This window comes from Halichoerus grypus, chromosome 10, assembly GCF_964656455.1.
Source record: "Halichoerus grypus chromosome 10, mHalGry1.hap1.1, whole genome shotgun sequence".
NCBI classification, from domain to species: domain Eukaryota; kingdom Metazoa; phylum Chordata; class Mammalia; order Carnivora; family Phocidae; genus Halichoerus; species Halichoerus grypus.
Window position 1 is genome coordinate 112,038,308 of NC_135721.1, and position 19,349 is coordinate 112,057,656.

General features: G+C 48.6%; 1 protein-coding gene across 2 annotated transcripts in view; it reads right to left on the reverse strand.

Annotated features, from left to right (window-relative positions):
- Window positions 1-19,349, reverse strand: part of HCK (HCK proto-oncogene, Src family tyrosine kinase) — a 37,844-nt gene that overhangs the window by 7,087 nt on the left and 11,408 nt on the right. Inside the window, exons 2-10 of one of the 2 annotated variants that reach the window (XM_036093236.2) lie at window positions 16,021-16,138; window positions 13,434-13,476; window positions 12,978-13,077; window positions 12,092-12,190; window positions 8,831-8,934; window positions 5,885-6,034; window positions 5,416-5,568; window positions 3,752-3,931; window positions 2,637-2,713 (exon numbers count right to left, since the gene is read on the reverse strand). In XM_036093236.2, the coding sequence (XP_035949129.1) occupies window positions 2,637-2,713; window positions 3,752-3,931; window positions 5,416-5,568; window positions 5,885-6,034; window positions 8,831-8,934; window positions 12,092-12,190; window positions 12,978-13,077; window positions 13,434-13,476; window positions 16,021-16,137 (1,023 nt within the window). In that variant the 5' untranslated portion in view covers window position 16,138. Of the gene's footprint in view, window positions 1-2,636; window positions 2,714-3,751; window positions 3,932-5,415; window positions 5,569-5,884; window positions 6,035-8,830; window positions 8,935-12,091; window positions 12,191-12,977; window positions 13,081-13,433; window positions 13,477-16,020; window positions 16,139-19,349 lie in introns of both variants that reach the window. The other variant, XM_036093235.2, reaches the window with a different exon arrangement.

Sequence of the window (19,349 nt, forward strand, 5' to 3'; positions counted from 1 at the left end):
TCTGAGAGTATCAGGGAACCACAAAATCAGAGCTGGAAGGGCCTAATCTGGGCTCTTCCAACTGAATCCCACTGATTCCTTGGGGTTGCCGGTGGGGGGGGGGTGGGGGGACAAAGCAAAGGGCACCCTCTTCAATCTGAGCAGCTCTGTTTTGACCTATTTAAAAATGTTCAGCTGCTGTATAAGATTTCATTTGACCAACAGATTTATGGCTTTATAAAAGGCTTTTGAACTTGAGAAGCACAGATGTGGTCTAATTCCCTCATTTGACATATGAAGACCCTGAGGCCTGTAGTAGGTCTGAGGCCCATACAGCCAGTGGGTGAGACATGTTCTACTACACCGTCTGCCTTTCTGGGACTGGAGGTGAAGACCTGGTCCCAGGTTGCCTCCTTCCTCTCCCTGGGCCCTCTGCTCCTGGTTTCTGTTCTCCCATCTGTGAAGCAGGGAGAGTGGCGTTTGCCCAGGCTGACTCTCCCCCAACAAGAGTTCTGCCAGTTTGATGGTTATAATTTAGTTATAGGCCAGACTGTTGTTTCCCTAGGGACAGGGACCACTAAAGTGAAAATGCCAGGCCTTGATTTCCATATGGCTCCGGCATTCCAGGCTCCAAAATTTAAAGCCTTTATATATATCTCTATATATCTCTATATATCTATATCTGGACATTCCTCTCCTGGGATTTGCATACCCCCATGAGTTCTGCCTTAGGGATCTCCAGAAGGCCCTAGGCAGGTCTCTCCTAACACCCTCCAGGCTGCAAACCACACCCCCTTCATCTTTGCCAGCCCCAGGTACGGGCTGACCAGGCCCAGCTCTTTTGCTTTTTCCCATGGGCTTTGGCACAGGCTGTTTCTTCCATCTAGAGTACCCTCCTCTCTCCAATGCAGCTGTCTAACTTCCACTCGTCCTTCAGGGTTCAGCCCAGAAGCCACTTCCTCAGGGAAGCCTTCCTGGGTTGCTCCTGGACCAGGCTAATTGTTCCAGCCACGACCTCCCACAGCATGCCTTTCCTCCCCCGTTTTCCAACAGAGAGGAGAGAATGAGAGAGGACAAAAGCGAAAAGCACTCAAGCGGGGAGTAAGAGGAACTGCAGAGAGTGAAGGGAAAATGAGAGAGAAAATGGGATTTTCAGAAGTGGTCCTTTGGTTTGTGTACATTATTTATTTTGCTGGATACTGCATCCTTCGGCACTGATCCAGGACCACTTGGGTAATGCCTCTCTTAGAGATCCAATTGTTTAATGTCTATAAATTCTGGGAGGACAGAAATACTCTCCATTTCATTCACTGCTGTATCCTCCCACCTCAACACAGTAATTTAGGCAAACTACTTCATCTCACTGGGCCTCAGTTTCCTCATCTGCACTCAACTGCTTCGCAATGCCTTACTTTCCTATTCTGTAAAATGGGATGACCTGTCTGTGGCTGGACTGTTAACATTGGTGGCCCCCAATGGACTGTGCCTCCTGGGACTCATGCTCTTATGCAGCCCCCTCCGACCCTGAGCCTGGGCTGGGCCGTGGGCCATGCTTTGGCCAATGAAAAGTAGCAAAGCATGATGGGAGCAGAGGATTCACAAGTGCTTGCACATTAGGGCTTGGTCCCTTGGAACACTCCCTCTTGGAACGTAGCCACCATGCTGTAAAGAAGCCCTGGTTGGACTGCTGAGTGACGAGGGGCCACGGAGAGAGATCCCAGAGGCTGAGCCACCATGCCGGACATTCTGGCCCCAGGCAAGCTCTCAACAGAATGCATCCATGTGACTGACCTCAGTCTAACCACCCAGCCAACCCCAGTCAACGCACAGCATCACAAGAAATAATAAACTGTTGTTGTTTCAAGCTACTAAGCTTTGGAGGAGTCTTACATAAGAATAGATAATAAAGGGGCGCCTGGGTGGCTCAGTCGGTTAAGCGTCTGCCTTCAGCTCAGGTCTGATCCCGGGGTCCTGAGATTGAGTCCCTGGTTGGCTGGCTCCGTGCTCAGTGGGGAGTTTGCTTCTCCCTCTCCCTCTGCCCCTTCCCCACCTCATGTGCTCTCTCGCATGCTCTCTCTCTCAAATAAATAAATAAAATCTTAAAAAAAAATAGATAATAAAAATCCCACTCTCTAAGTTTGGTGTGAGGACAAATGTGTTAATGCCTGCAAGACACATACAAAAAGTGTACAGTTGACTCTTGAGCAACGCGAGGGCTAGGACCCCTGCACAGTCAAAAACCCACATACAACTTCCCTCTCCCCCAAAACTGAACTACTAATAGCCTACTGTTGACCCAAAGCTTCCCCAGTACCGTAAACAATGGATTTATACGTGTTTCATATGTTATATGTATCATACTCTGTATTCTTACAATAGAGTCAGCTAGAGAAGAGAAAATGTTATTAAGGAAATCATAAGAAAGAGAAAATACATTTACATCACTGTATTTATAAAAAAAGAATCTGCTTCTAAATGGACCCAGCGCAGTCCAAACTCACATTGTTCGCGGGTCAACTGTACGTTCATACTGAGCACTCAGTGCCTGTCACCTGTTATTGCTGGTACTATTATAGCCCGAGCCCAATAAGCATGTGTTGAAGAAATCATTGAGTTCCTGCCTCCCCCCCACCGCAACGTCCTCCTTCGACTCTCACCTGGGCTGAGAAGTCAATGAGCTTGGGCAACGGCTGCTTGCTGCCCTCCGCACTTTTCAGGAAGTCCAGCAGGCTTCCTGTGGGGGGAGGGGAAGCAACACGTACTACTCAGTACTCACGCTCCCTTGGTGTATGGTTAAAATTGCTCGTAGTCATGGATTGAAATAGGGGCACCTGAGTGGTTCAGTTGGTTGAGCATCTGCCTTCCGCTCAGGTCATGATCTCAGGGTCCTGGGATCAAGCCCTGCTTTGGGCTCCCTGCTCAGCGGGGAGCCTGGTGCTCCCTCTCCTTCTGCCTCCTCCCCCCTGCTCATGCTCTGTCTCTGTCTCTTTCTCTCTCTTAAATAAATAAATAAAATCTTTAAAAAATAAAAAAAGTAACAGATTTAAATAAGAATATTTATTTACCATGTCTAATATTTGGGAACTAGAATTTCGGTGTTTTAAAAATAACTGTGTGATTACTGGACGGGGACAATCACGATTTCTTTGACTGAGATAGCTTTCTGAGCCTGGTTAACTGGGGGGGGGGGGGCGTGCTTTCCTGGTGCTGGCATAATTGTGTATTTAGAAAATGAAAAGCATTTTGAGATTTCAAAATCACACCCAATGAGGTTGTGTGAGATGTTTCTGTTTATCGAAAAATGGGCAAGGATTGAAGATGGTGGTGAAGTGGTGGCCTTAAAAAAAAAAAAATCCCTGGGAAGTCTTGGATCATGGGCGGGCAGGGTGGGGGCAACCTGGAAGGAATGCTTTGCCAACTCTCTTTTCCAGAGCATTGGTCCAGACCCGGAAGACTGCAGGAGAGGCACGGAGCTGCCCCCAGCCTCGAAGGCTTATCCTAAACCCATAAGCCTTTCCTACCATCACCCAGTCCCCTCTCCTGTAGCCCCGTGAGCTCCCCTTCTCCTGGCATCCCCTTAAATGATTTCACCCCATTAACCAGGAGAGCTGGGCCATTGCCTGTCAAGGCCCAAGTACTCAAGTTCAATGAGTACTTGTCAGAAGAGCTCCTGGCCAGACTGGAGGGCAAGAACCATGTCAGGATCACCTTTGAGTGTGCAGTTGACCAGTATGAACCAACGCCTGCATCCCCAGTGCCCAGAGCACAGCACCTTTGGCCATGAACTCCGTGATGATGTAGATGGGTTCCTCTGTGACCACTGCATGCAGCTTCACCAGCTTGTCATGCTGCAGAGTCTTCATCAGGTTGGCCTCTGCCAGGAAGGCCTCCACAGACATGCTCCCTGGCTTCATCGTCTTCACAGCCACCTTGGTGTGCTTGTTGTAGGTGGCTGGAGCAGGAGAGGGAACAGGAAAGGTGGTCAGAACCCACTGCTCCTTCCCCCATGGCCCTGGGAGGCCCCGCTGCAGAACTGCTTCCTCCAGAACGCCTTCCCTGTTCATCTCAGCCCTCAGAGAGGGGAAGGGAGACGCAGGCTTTGGCCTCAGAAAGATGTGGATTAGATGGCTGGTTCACCACTTCTTAGCTGTGTACCCTTGGGCAAGTCACTTAACCTCTCTGAACTGTGGTCTTCTCATCTGCAAAGTGGAAATGATCAGCACTGCCTTTCAAGGGCTGTTGTAGGGATTCAAGAATAACCTCAGAACCTCACTCAGATTGTTCCTGGTGCACACACATACACACCACCTTTGCTTTGTTACTCACTCATACACACACACCATCTTTGCTTAAAATGCTTTAATCGCAACACTTCTCTCAATTAAATGACCAATCTCGTCATGGTCCACAAAACCCTGCAGGATTTGGCCTCGCCCACCTTGCCAGCTTCATCATCCACCAAACACCCCCTTGCCTTTTGTGCACCAATCAGCCTGCATATCAGTCAGTCTCAAGCACCCAGCTCCCCCTCCCACCACAGGGACTCAACCCACCCCACCCCTGCCTCATCTTGTTGATCTTGTAAATCTCATAATTACTGTGTTTCCATTTTTGCCTTGGCTGCCAGGAAGCTCAAATCTAGATTTGAGGTCTTCCTGTAGTGAGAGTCTAAGGCCTTATATAATATTTTTAGTTTTCCAACCTTATCATTCAGATCCACTTTACATTCTTTATAATTTCTCTGCCACATTCTCTTATTCAATGCCTGGCACACAGCAGAGTCTCTGTAAATGTAGTTGAAATGTGTGGATTTTAAATTTATTTTTTCTGGCTGAATTGTTTGCATCTCTGTAGGTTGTCTTCGCTCCCATTTGGAACATGGTGGAGTGCACCAGGCATCGGGCCAGGCATTGCACCTACCCCGCATTCCACAAAGCAGGCATTGCTGTTCTCAAGTTATTAGGGGCAGGACGGCAGGGGTGATGCACGCCTTTTTGGTGCCCCACAATGCCCTCGCGTGGCGCTGGGCACATGACGGGTGCTCAGAGCAGCTTGCTCATCAGTTGCCAACACTGAACGTACCTGAAAAGTCTCCAAACTACATTTCCCCACTCTTAGTTTCCATCATCCTAAGACGCCTCTGATGATCTCAACCCCAAACTGGTGGACTGTCCCAGCTCCATACGAGGGAGGGGGAGGGGGAACCCTCCTGCCCAGAGGGGAGATTTGGACCCCAACAAACCTGGCCTCAAAGGCAAATCAGCGTTTGCATAGTAGGATAATGTGGTTGCTTTCAGAGGAATTGCTCCTTTACGGTTATTATTCATATCTCCCCTTCCCCCCTTGGTGGCATCCCCACTTTGCCTCCAGCCGTTCCTGGAAGCAATGACCTCCCTCATTCGGCCCTCCCTCCACCCTCTGGCCCTGGGTCCTTACCCATCCAGACTTCCCCAAACTGCCCGGCTCCAAGTTTCTTCTCCAGCTTGAGGGATTCCCGGGGTATCTCCCAAGCATCTTTCTCCCACGGCTTCTGGGGCTTGGAGGACACGCAGGGCACTGTCAGCTTCTGGCAGAGTCCATCACTCCCCTCTGGAACACAGCCCCTGGTCAGTCGAGGGCAGCCAGCCAGAGACTTCCCCTCGGAGGCCTCCCTGCCCGGTCCACTGCCTGTGGCCAATGTTCCAATGGGTTACCGCTATCGGGGACACGAGCACAGAGCATGATGAGATGTCACCTTGACCCTCCTGTTCAACAGGACTAAGACTTCCAGAGACTCAAAGCAGCTATTTGTCTGGGGAGGGTCAGGAAGAGCTCAGAAGGCCTCAGAGGCTGCAGCGCACCCTTCACTAGGAGTCCTGGGAGACGGGTCCACCCTGGTTGGGATGCAGCCCTGGGCAGGACTCACTCTTGTAGTGGGCCACCAGCTCCTGCAGGGTGCTGAAGGTGCTCCGTGGGGAGATGTAGAAGCCCCCACCGTCCAGGGTCCGGATCTTGTAATGTTTCACCGCGTCCCTGTGCTGGGGGTCATAGTCTCGCACAGACAACGAGTAGCTTCCTGCACGGGCCAGAGAAAAAAACCCCTCAGGAGTGAGATCTCAGAGCCCGCCAACTCATGTTAGCACCCTGACGCCTGTTCCTGGCACCCCCGTGGGGGCACCAGGGCAGCGGAGTGCAGGGGAAGAGTGGGCTGTGGGGTCAGGCTCTCTGGTTCTCGTCCAGTCTCCTCCATGTCCAGCTGTGAGACCCTGAACAAGTGACCATGTCACTGCTCTGTGCCTCAGCTTCCTCATCCGTAAAATGGGGTTGGTCATCATACCTCCATAGCTCATCACATTGCCTGATGATTAAAAGAAGTAATGCTGTAAAGCACTCAGGATGTGAACACTCAGCACGTGTCGGCTCTCATCAGCATCTTCATTATCTCGATCTATCTATCATCTATCATCTATCACAAAAGCCAAGACACCACATCAGATTGGTAAACAGGTTACTCAGAAACAAACAAAAAGATCCACAACAACAAACGCAGTCTGACTCTTGAAATGTAAACACTGAAATGTAAATGTCAACATTAGATGTCATGGTAGGCTGAACAACAGCCCCCTGAGATGTCCGTGTCCTAATCACTGGCACCTATGACTTTGTTAGTTTAAAGGGACTTGGGGGATGTGATCCCGGTAAGGATCTGGAGATGGGGAGATTGTTGTAGGTTGTCCAGGTGGTCCCGAGGGAATCACAGGGTCCTTATAAGAGGAGGTGGGAAGGTCAAAGTCAATAGTAGGATAGGTGAAGATGGAAACACAAGGTTGGAGGGATGTGAGAAAGGGGCCATGAGCCAAGGAATGCTGCTGGCCTCTGGAAGCTGACAAAGGCGAGGAATCAGATTATTTCCTGAAGCCTCTAGAAGGAACCAGCCCTTCGGACACCTTGACTTGAGCCTAGCGAGACCAATTTCAGACTTCTGACCTCCAGAACTGTAAGATAATAAATTTATCTTGTTCTAAGCCACGAAGTTTATGGTCATTTGTGACAGCAGTAGTAGGAACCTAATGAGCATGACATCACACAGACCAGAAACACACAAGTCTTTCAGTCCCTGACCATGCTTCTGCATTTGCAAGCTGTGCATCATTGGGCACGCTATTAGCCTCTCTGTCTCTCATCTGCTCTACGTGCACTGTGGGTACTATGTCATAGGATTTTGAGGAGTACAGCTTCCTCATCTGTATGTATCTCGATGATGTATCTCATCATCGAGATAATAAAGATGCTGATGAGAGCCGACATGTGCTGAGTGTTCACATCCTGAGTGCTTTACAGCATTAATTCTTTTAATCATCAGATATTGTTGCACGAATAACAATTGACCAGATATGCCAGCCACTGTTCTAAGAACTTCGTCCAAATAAACTGTGAGTGAATATGAATAATTGTCACAAAAATGGATTGTAATTATATGAATATAAGGCATTATGTTATTCATTATAGTGAATGAATAACCCCATGAGGTCAAGGTTTTAGATCACCGTCATTTTAGAGGCAAGGAGACTGAGGTCCAGGCAGGTGAACTAACTCACTTGCAGTCATGCAGCTGGGAAGGGGCAGAGCCAGGATTCAAACCCAGGCAGCTGGCTCCGGGCCCCACTCTTTGCCACTCTGCCGGGCCAAGGTGAGGCTGGCTTGACTGATACTAGATAGGGGTGGGGTAGAATCCGAGAAGCAGCAGGATGGGATTCAGGGCACTCACGGTGCCAGTTTTATTAAACTGGCTAAACTGGCCCCTCGGGTCCTCTGTCTGGTGGGACCTGTGAGAGTGAACCAGGCTCACCTTCCTGCCCTTCAGGGCTGGGGTGGTTTCTCATCTCCCCAGCCACTATCTTCAGGATGGACCAGCTCAATCAATCCCCCAGCTGTCCTGGGAGCAGCTGGAGAGAAGCTGGGGACTGTGTACAGCTTTGCCTTTTTTGTCCTATTTCCCTTGCCCTGAGGCTTGAAGGGGGCTGGTTGCGTGGGAGGAAATAAAGCCTAAATATGCACTGGCCTGAAACAGTGATGGTGAGTGGCATTATCCTATCACATTCGGGCTTGACCAATTTGGATATCTAGGGGTAGAGAAGAAGGCCACGCAGATGCCTTTGATGGATGTCCCCAAAACTGCTCAGGATACTGTGAGGTCACACTTTATGCAATTTACTTGCTTAATCTGAGCCAAGCAGCTTTGAGACCAAACATATTAGTTAAGGTGCACCCCACGTGTGAAGTCTGAAATCACAAGACTCCTTCTTGACATCCATTCCTTTGGAAAAATTAGCCTCAATGGATGCTAGTTTATGTGATGTTTTTGGGTACTGTTCTTCCTTCCTGGGTGACAACCCAGCAGAAAGCCCCCGTCATAGCACAGGAATTTCAGGAATTAGTTTGCCAACATGAAAACTTCCAAAAAACGTCAAAAGAGCCAGTTTAAGCAGAGTCTCAGAGGAGCCTGGCCTGGGGCTCTTCCTGCGGCCTGGTCTACCCCTTCCTTATGGAAGGAGGGGGAATCAGGCTTCTGGACAAGATATACTGTGATGGGTATTTTAAGTAATATAAGCTAGTGAAGGTCAAGCTTCAACAGGATATTGTTTTTCGGGGTCCACAACCACTTGGGCCTACGTCCAGGTACCCAACCAGGAACTACAGAGGCTGAGGACACCTAAACCAGGCTCGAGCAAAGGGCAAGAGAAAAGTTGGCAGTCTGGTGGGCTGGGTGAGTGGCTCAGCCCTCCCGGGGCATTTGCAGAAGGAGAGTGGTGGCCAGTCATGCCTGGGGTACCCCTGCAGGGTGGGGCAGGGTGGGCAAGGCTGGCGTCACCTTTGGTGGTCTCGCTGTCCCGGATCAGGAAGGAGCCCAGCACGTTGCCCGGGGCCAGGAGTTGGCGCTCTGCATCCTTCCGGCTGATGTCCTTGAAGAACCACCTGGTGGAGAGGGGCGGGAGCAGCGTGTGAACCTGGGGTAGGTGGTCCTGCCCCGTTCACACCGGGCACCAAGAGACTGAGAGCCTGGCTTCCTGTAGCATCGATTTTCCCACAAGATTCTTTTGGGAAAAATAACCATTCTTTTGATACGGAAACAGACATTTTACCAGGAGTGAATTCAGTTTGCTGAGATGGAAACTTATGCAGTTTGGGGAGCTTTCTTGAAGAAAAATAATACCAAAAGAAAGATTTCCCCAAAAAAAACTGTAAAAAAAAAAAAAAGAAGAAGAAGAAAAAACTTTTTTTTAAAGAAAAAGAGTACAGCATTACAAATACAAAATGCCCATGGGTCATTTCATTGCCACCCAATGTGAGGGATATGGTGATGGATAGAAAAACTGACTGGTAAGATACAGCAGTCTCAACCAACTGTGGTCGAAATCTTGCTTTTGCCAATTTCAGAGGTACACATGAGCATCCTCTCAGGGTCTCAGACGTCCATGTGAGTGGGGGCCTGAACTTTGTAAACTTTACAATGTATCCTCTTCTGTGTGTGCAAAGTTGAATACAAAGTCAACATGAATTTTCAAGCTAAAATGTGAGATTTCAATAATTTTATACTTGGACCTTTGCATTTTTCTCCCTGAATGTTTGGGATATTGAGTGGAAAAGCCCAAGCTGCAGCAGCAGCCAAATCCATTCCTACCCTCAGCAGGGTGAGGAGTGGTTCGCTATAACGGAAAACGTCCCAGACCTAAGGTCAGCTGGCCTTGCACCTGCCACAAATCTGCTGTGTGACTTTGAGCAAGTCACTCTCCCTCTTTGGGCCTCTGTTTCCTCTGTATCAACTAGGGGAGAAAGACAGCTAACATTCATCAAGTTCCTGTTATCCACCCAACAACTGTACGGAATTATGGCCCTTATTATCCCCATTTTATAGATGGGGAAACTGAGGAACAGAGAGAGCAAGTTACTTGACTGGTGTCATATAGCTAGGAAGTAGTGGAGGCAGGATTCAAGTCCAGGCGATCTAACTCTGGAACCCACACTCTTCGTCACCATGGGACACTGCCCACCTGCCTTCCCTGCTTTCATTTTTGAACTGATTTGTGCTATGGTGAAATAGTCAAGCAATATAACAGGGTACACGGTAAGAGCTGTCTCCCTGGCAATCCCACCCCTGGGAAGTTATCCCAGGGATTTTGCACAAGGAAGAAATGACAGATGCACAAGGAGAGTCACTATAGCCCAGGATTGGAAGCGGTTTCAGTGACCACTGAGAGGGGACGGTAGGGCGTCCGCATGATGGACACTGAGCCTGTACAAGGAAGGTGCAGGACGGTGTGTGTAGAAACTGCCACTGGTGTAAAATAAAGGGAGATCTATGTATTTTCTTACACAAGTATTAAGCATTTGGGAAGACTCATAAGAAACTGGTTGCTTCTGGGGAGGGGAAGTGGCTGGTTGGGGATAGGGTGGAAGGAAGACTTTTCACTCTGTTCTATGTCCTTCCGCACTATTTGCATTTTGAAACAAAGTATTGTCTACTTCAAGGAGGGGGAGGAAGATTCCTCCCCACCCCCCTTCCTTTCCAATGCCCTGCCCACCCTCCGCAAGGCGCCCTCTGCTGGCGGTTCCTTGACGCAGACTCAAGAACGTGGGAGTGCACTCGGCAAGCCCGATGTCTGTTTCGGTCAGTGGTTCTCAAGGTGAGTCCCTGGACCAGCAGCATCAGCCTCACCTGAGAACTTGTTAGAAATGCAAATTCTGAATCAGACAGTTGAGGAGCAGGGCCCAGAAACCAGCATTTTAACCAGCCCTCCAGGTGATGGTGATGTACTCAAGACCGAGAACGACCTTTGTTCACAAATGATAGCCCATAATACATGTTGTCTGCACCCTGCCTTTTCCATTTAGCAAGAATGCTGCCTTGAGGAGTACCACCAGCAGGTGCCTCCTCTAAGGCTGCTGGGAAAGGTGGGGTGTGGGCATTCTGTGAGTGTTCAGATCCTGGAGTCTGGGAGCAGACCACTGGATGCCCCAAGAGAAAGCCTAGAATGAGTAAGAAGGAACCAAGCCCCGCCTGCCACGTGTAGGGGGTGTGCTAGGGGGTGGTCCAGGACAGAAGGGTCAGAGGTGGGAGAGGGGCCTTCCTCACGGCCACAGAGGGGCCAACTTCACATAGCAAAGAGGTTTCATGTGCACTAAGAAGGGCATGACTTTAAGATGGGGAAAGCCCAAACATTTTAATTTTTAGTAGGTCAGCATTTCAAACCCTCAACACCATTGAGCCAGAGGGAGGAGGAAGAAGAGAGAAAACTATAGGGACCGCCATTTCTTAACTTTTTGAATGGCTGCTTGTGAACGGGATCTGTCATCACCCCGTAGCTTGGCCATCCTTTCACTCGCCAATCTCGCCCACCACGCTGTGAACATCCCCAGGGAGGAGCCCTGGGTCACCTTGTGTCCCTGGAACAGGGCTGCTGGATGTTCAACAAATGTCTGTGGGGTGATGAGACGGATGCATGAATGCCCTATAACTGTTTATGTTTTCAGAGTCAAGCTAGACACAGAGGAGAACTTGCAGCCTAGCCTGCCATGTTACAGGGAGCTCTCTGAGGGCACGGGTAGTCCCCTGTCTGGCACAGGGCTTGGTGATGGGCGGGCACATATTTACTGAATGAACCAAATGAGGGATGGCTGACCAGGTGTGGGCTGGCTCGCCTCTCAGAAGACCCTCTTTGGTGTGACCATATCCTTCAGTCAACAAATACGTATTGAGCACCTACTGCAGGCCGGCTTGTGCTGAGGATGCCCTGGCAGACAGACAAGGTCCCTGTCCTCAAATGCTCCCACCTAGTGGGGGACACAGGCAGTGAAGGTGTGAGCAACCACAGAAACAAGATTGTTCTTGCTAGCGAGAAGTGTTCAGAAGGGAACAAAACAGGTCTCCACGAGAGACAGAGGCCCACAGGGGATCCGCCTTAGACAGGGCGGTGGCCTGAGACCTGAAGGGCGAGAAGGAGCCAGGCAAGAGCAGACCCCTAGGAAGAGTGTGTCATGCAGGGGAGACAGTGAGTGCCAGAGCCCCGAGGCAGGAACAAACCGGATTTTGCTCATACTTCCTTCTGTGGGGCAGGAAAAATGGAATACTTACTCCTCTGTCTCCAGAGAGTCAATGCGGGCAACGTAGTTGCTTGGGATATAGCCTTCTTTCCGGGTGGCCAGGGATCGAGCCTTCCACCATTCCCCAGACCTGAGGACAGGAGAGAGCAAAGGAGTCAGGGAGCAGAGGGAATCCCCTGGTCCTCCTGGGCCCCCCATCCTTGGCCTAGAATACCTCCCCCCCAAACCCAGGAAGCAGATAGGGTAAGAGGCAGGGTCACCACGGTCCCAGCCCCCAGCACGCACTCCATCATTAGGGTAGGGATCTTTATAACAGTCCCCACTGTGCATCCGAGGGTCTAGAATCAAGCCCCGTCCCTGCATTCATAGCCCACAGCCCTAGGCCTCTGGCCCCACTCTTCCCCCGGACTTGCAGTGGTCCATACTTAGGGTATGGGGTCCTGTGCCCATGGCAGACTCATTTGGGCTAACAGCCACAGAGAGTGGTGTGACCAAGCATAACCACTCCCATTCTTGAGCCCCAGCACACAGTGACACTACACGGAGGGTGAAGACTATAGAGGACTGGAGGTAGGAAACTTCGAGATCCAGAGATTTGTGAATGCAAAGGTACCTCCGCAGGGTCTGGTCTACAGATAAACCTGTAGCTTAATTACAGGAGCCCGAGGAAGGCCTCCCTGAGAAAGCACTTTCACCTGTTCATTGTTGCCTGGATGTGCACTGCTAGTAAGTACACAAGCTCCTTTGTTGTGGCTCTCGTCCAGGTTAACAGCAAACCCTTCATCCTCTATCATGATTCTTATCAGCCATTTACCCTCTAGGATAAGATAGTCTATCAGGTTCTTTATTGACACACAAAAGAGAGCATGATTGAGTATTGGAGGTAGCTATGTCTTAGGAGTGGGATAGAGACTCACTCTTCCAGGACCACCATCTGATCTCCCTTCTGGAAACTGAGGTCTTCGTGGTGAATGGCGTCATAATCATAAAGAGCAATCACAACGATGTCATCAGGACCTGCTGGGAGAGAGACACGCGGGATGGTGAGGCTTTATCTGAGCACCACCACGGCTCTGGGTGTTTCCTATCCCAACAACTGGCACCCAGCCCTGGACCCACTGACATGTCTGTTTCATGGTATAAATAAGGATTTTGCCATGTGGGGTGCGATTCTAGAGTTTAAAGCTAAAGGTTTGCATTAGTAGACAGTGTAACAGAAACAAAATAGCCTGTACAAAGTACTTTGGGAGCAATTTAAAAGATTTGCAAGGGTGATTTTGACTGTTTGGGATTTTTGCCTTAATCTCTAAGCACCTAACCTAACCCTCTACATGACACAAGACTCCACCACATTACGTTTGCCAAATACTTACCATCTGTGGACCCTGGTGGGTTGTTGTTGCTGTTGTCAGGGTGCTGTGGGGAAGAAATGGGAGAAGGGGATGAATCTAATAGTGTGTGGGGAACCACAGAAGGTCTGTGTCAAAACGGACACCCAAGAGTATCTCATCCCAGCCCTGTGTGTCACGGGAGGAGGATCTGAGAGGGCTGGGGACATAAGTGAGGTCACACAGCCCATGAGGGACACCACAAAGATCCAGGTCTCTTGGGTTGTGGCCTTGGCCTTGGACATACTGGGGGCCTCCCTTGACGTATGGTAAGGGGGTTGGTCCAGATCAGTGTTTTCTAAGATATGTTTGAAGAAGCTGTAGGTCTACCAACATGTTCCATGCATAAAGCCTCCATTATGTATATGAAGGACCCTAAGTGATCATCCAGAAGGGATCTGATGCCTACATGTGGTGCTCCAACAGCCCTCAGGGAAGTGGAGCTTCATTCCCAGCACAACTAGGCCTTAAAGATACACTGTTGAGTGAACAAAGCTAGTTCTTCAGAAGGAGAAACACGATCCATAGAGAACACGTACACACACATCCTAAATACATTCTGTGGACACAAACTCTATGTGTGTGAGCAGGACATTGGTCAGAAGAAACTGTAGCTTTCACTGTAATTTGTGATTTTTCTTTTCAAGGGGAATGTGTTTGTATGTTGCACACTTAAGTAAACTTAGAGAAACAGGTGTGGGAAACAATGAGAAGTTTGTCTTTTGGGGGGGAGATCCACAAAGCCCCTTAAGATTTATAAAGCTCTGAGGACTCCCACAGGGAAGGAGCCTGTTTTGTCCAGTATTTTGTAAACTGATTTGGCCTGGGAACCCTTTCTCTGAGGAACACTTACTAACTTACCACTGAACTAATGCCCTGCAGGAGAACGACAAATGGCTGATAAGAGCATCCCTTAAATATGATGCTCAGAAGACAACCAAAAACTGGTGGGAGAAAACCCTCTGTTTCCTACTGGTGTCAAGCTAAGAAGGCCTTGGAGAACCTGGAGCCCTAGCCACAGAAAGGGCCCAGGGCCATGCAGGTTAGGAGAGAGAACACATCTATGAGTGACTAAGGGTTTAGGATGTCAGTTCAGGACATCACTGGTGTGAGAAGCTCATATCATCTCAGGATGTATTAATAGAGGTCAAGTGTCAGAGGGAGGGAGGTGACAATTCCACGCCCCCCCCCCCATTCCCAAAATTAGCCCTGTTCTAGACATCATGCCTGGAGAAGGGCAAGCAGAATGGAGAGAGGCCAGGAACCCACGTCGTGTGAAAAGATGATTTGGAAGGAATGGGTGGGTTGGGATAAGATCTTTGCCTTCATTCTCTAGTGGTTGTCCTGGGGCAAAGGGAGTGGCTGTATTTGGTGCGGGACTAAGGGGTAGGTTTGGGAACAAGGGGTCAGGGTTATGAGACAATAGGCCTCCCTTCAATCTGAGGAAGAACTTTCTAAGGGCCTGCCCTGGAAGGAGAGAGCACCCCAGCCTCGGGGTTAGAAAGACCCAGCTCTGCTGTTCCCAGCTGTGTGGCCCCGGGGAGGCATTTCACCTCTTTGAGCCTTAGTCACAGTCACAGTGGCATAACTGTTGCCTCACAGCTTTTGGTGAGGACTAACGGTGTAGAAGCGCCTCGCCCCAGTGCCTAGAACATAGCAGATTATTACAGCCATTCCTGCAACTATAGTACCGTCACCACCACTCCTGGTTCTGTTACTGCTACTGCCACAGCCTCTCTTCTATCACTCTCATGACTGCAGTCCCAGGGGCCCTGCCGCCGTGGCAACTGTGACCCCCATTATCACCACGAGTACCGCCCTGACTGCGGTTCCTCATTAGCATTTGCCTTCCGCCTCTGTTTCTCCTGCTCCAACCCCTGGTACTTTGGCACTTGCACGGCCCAAGTTTGAATCCTGACCCTATCCCTCACTACCCGTACGGCCTTCAGCACGTTATTAAACTCTGTGTCTCACCTGTGTAATAAAAATTGAGACCTAGGATTACTGTGAGGCTTTAAGGTGTTGATAACCGTAGAGCACTTAGGACAGTGCGTGGTCCGTCGTGAGCCCCGAGTAAGTAGAGGATAAGTAAGCAAATACCTCTACTAGTATGACTACTTCTCTTACTTACTGCACCTGCGCTTGCCATTATACTCCCGCAGATCTTGCTGTTACAATTGTTATTACGGTTATTGCTATAGCACTAATACTACCATTACCATCACTACTTCGACTGTTGTTGTTACTGGTCAGGTCACTGACTACTCTCAGCACTGCTTGTGCTACTGCCCAGGCTCGGAGCCGCTGCCCTGCCCACCAGGACCTGGTCCCTGGAGCCCGGGTGGAGGGACCAAGGCCTGGGCAGCCGGACAAGGAGGAGTGATGTCATTGCCCCAGGTCCTTGGTGCAGATGTATTCCAGAGAGTTAGGGCACACTGTTGGTGACGGGCCAGCTCCATGTCACCCCAAACATACCCTGCTGACAGTTGGGAAAACAGGAGGCTGTTAGGGCAATTTGGGACAGCATGGGGCAGCCCCTCAGGCGGCCAAACCCCTTTCTTGCCCCACTCACCCGCTTGCTTGCAGACGTGGGATCTGGCACATACACAGGGCTGTGTGGGTTGGTACTGGGCTCGGTTTTTGAGACCTTGCCTCTGTCCTGGAGGAATTTGGACTTCATGCATCCCATCCTGCATCAGAGATAAGGGAAGTGAGCTTGGCTTGCCCAGAGCCCCACACAGGGAGTCCTAGATGCTGGGTTCCAGGTCCCCTGCCCTCAGGCTGGCTCCCTCTCCCCTACCCTGTCTCCCCCTACCCCCCCCACCGCCCCTGCCAAGCCCACTCAGTCCACCCTTGCCACCTCTGGGCTTCCCCACGTCCTTGTCTGCCACATACCCACACAGAGCTGACAAGTTTTCATAGTCATGCTACCAAGGACCCCTGCAATAGGGAGTTTATTCAGAGAATAAATCATGAGGATGATCAAAATTCAACATGCAGAGCCTTGGAGCAGAGTGGGTGGTAGTTACCACAGGTTCTGGGATCAGAAAGCCTTGAGTTGACACTTTACCCCTCCACCCCACCAACACCTCACTCATCACTCACCCTACTCCTCAGTCTCAGTTCCTCATCAGCAAAGTGGGGATAATAATAATACAACATACTCGCAGGGTGTTGGAAGGATGAGAAAACATGTAGGCAGGGAAATACTTAGCACAGCATGGGACTCAGAGCAAACAGTAAAGTGAAACTATACTATCATGTAATAAATTACCATTTTATATTAAATGACCAAGATGAGGTCACATAATATGGCTCAAACAATCTAGCTAAATAATAGTCAAGGCATCATCTTCCTTGTATCATTTTATAACTGCCTTATAATAGTTTCCTTCCTCCCTCCCTCTCTTTTTCTTTCTTCCTTTTTTCTCTCATAAGTTTATTTGGTCATTCATTCCTTTGTTTACTCAGTAAACACTTACTGAGCACTCTTCTACACCATGAATAAGATAAGCGAGTTCATGCTGTTATGGAGCTCACCCTGGGGATGAATGGGAGACACAGACAATAAACAGGTAAAAAATACATAAGAAGGTAAATTTAATTAGTGAAAAGTGTGAGGACAATCATCAAGGATGTGATAGGAAACAACAGTGCAAGGCTTTTTTAGACAGGGTGATAGGGGAAGGCTTCTCTGAGGAGGTGACATCAGACCTGGTACCCAAATGGCACAAAGGAGCCAGTCATGTAACACAGTGAGGGAACAGTGTTCCAGGCAGAGGGAACAGCAGGAGCAAAGGCCCTGAGGCTGGAATGTGCTTGGAGAGAATGAGGTACTGAAAGGAGGCTGGTGTGGCTGGAGGTCACAGGCAGGGAAGAGGAGTGTGGTTTGGGACAAGGCTGCCACATCTTTTACAGCCAAGGAGGAATCTGGATTTGATTCTAAAGATGATGGGAAACCTGGAAAGTTTTAGGCAGGAGAATGATGGGATTCATTTGCATTTCAAATAATGGCTGCTGGGTGGAGTAGGGACTCTAGGAGGCAGGGCAGGGAACCTGGTCCACCGCAGGAGTCCAGGCATGAGATCATGGTGGCCTGGCCCAGGGGTGGTGACCACCAGGGAGGTAAGCAATGGACAGATTCAGGGGGACATTTTGGAGGTAAAGCTGACAGACTTTGTCAATGGGTTCATGAAATTTAAAGATACTTAAAGAAAACATGTTTATTCAGATCAGAGTCAAAACTTAATTGCAAATGTGGCAGAAATATTTTATTTCCTCTCTCAAAATGCTCACATGTACTTGCTGAGAAGATGAGCCATAAGCAGCCACATGAGAGAGTAATTGTTTTCCTCAGCTCTACACAATTGTAATTCTCTTCTAAATCAGAACTCAGTTTTCTTATCTTGTTAAAATAAACACATGTTTGTGGTTTAAGAAAAAAAAATCCATATTTCTAGGCTTAGAGGAGTTATTTTTTTTTAAAAGATTCTTTTTATTCACAAGGATGTTTTTGTCTGTCCTTGTGGGAATTGGCAACAATTTACCACTTCAAGACTTAAGCGGTTTCTGCCTCATTTGCCCATTGTGAATAAAATAAGGAACTTCTTCAGACTCCCAGAGTGCTGGATCATTAATTTGAAAAATTATCACAATTAATCACTGCTTTATAATGTACTTATATGCATTTAAAACACCTCTCTTTGACTTGTGATAAATGGGTATTACAGTGCTGGAAATAAGACAGCATATTGTGTGGTTCTGTATGGCATACAATCATATTACATTCCATATTTTTTTGATTATATAAGAATGTGTTGGGAAGGACACTGCTGTGTGATGCAGGGCAGCTCCTTCTGCTTCTCTGAGCACCTACTGAGTATCATTTATACCAGCAATTTACATATTCGAGAGGGCCACAGGGTCCTGAGCAACAGGACTCTGCTGTCCTCATGTTGATGCATGATCCAAGGCCACCTCTGAGAAAGGACACCGGGGTTCTACCGCACAGGGTGGTGGTGAGCACGGAATGAGTTGAAAAATGTAAAGGTTCCTGGCACACAGCAAACACTATAGAAATGTTAACCATAACCAATTCTGTTTACTAGCAAACGTGGACCTGCCCTGGAGGATAAAGCAAACACAGATTGCAATTCCTCTGACCCAGGAGCTTAGAGATACAGCAACACTTAAGAAGTTAACTTTTTATTTGTATTTTATTTTATTTTATTAATTAATTAATTTATTTTAAGTAAGCCTGAAGCCGAACGTGGGGCTTGAACTCCCAACCCTGACATCAAGACGTGAGCTGAGATCAAGAGTCAGATGCTTAACTGACTGAGCTACCCAGGCACCCCAAGAAGTTGACTTTTGAAAATAGGGAGTTCCCATTAGTTCAATTTTTGCACAATAAAATATGATTTTAAAAAAGTTATATACTGGCAGGAGTCAAATTTGTATAAAATGTGACTGTCCCCCTAAACCAGGAGAACTGTTCCACTGCTTGGCATGGCGTGGCCTCAGACATGCTCATTTTTGTGACCACCAGACCTGGAAATGTAATGGGAGCCATGTATATAATTTAAAAATTTCTACAGACATATTTTTCCAGGTAAATGGAAATAAGTGAACTAATTTTAAGGTACATTTATTTTCCCTAACATGTCAAAAATTATTAACATGTACTCAGTATAAAAATTATCAATAAGGAGCGCCTGGCTGGCTCCGTGAGTAGAGTGTGTGACTCTTGATCTTGGGGTCGTGAGTTCAAGCCCCACATTGGGCCGAGAGTCTACTTAAAAATAAAAATAGTAAATGAAATTTTTAAATGTTAAAAAAATTACCATGAGATACTTTATACTTGTTTTTTGCCCTGTAAAGTAGGAGGCCCTTGCTTCTCAG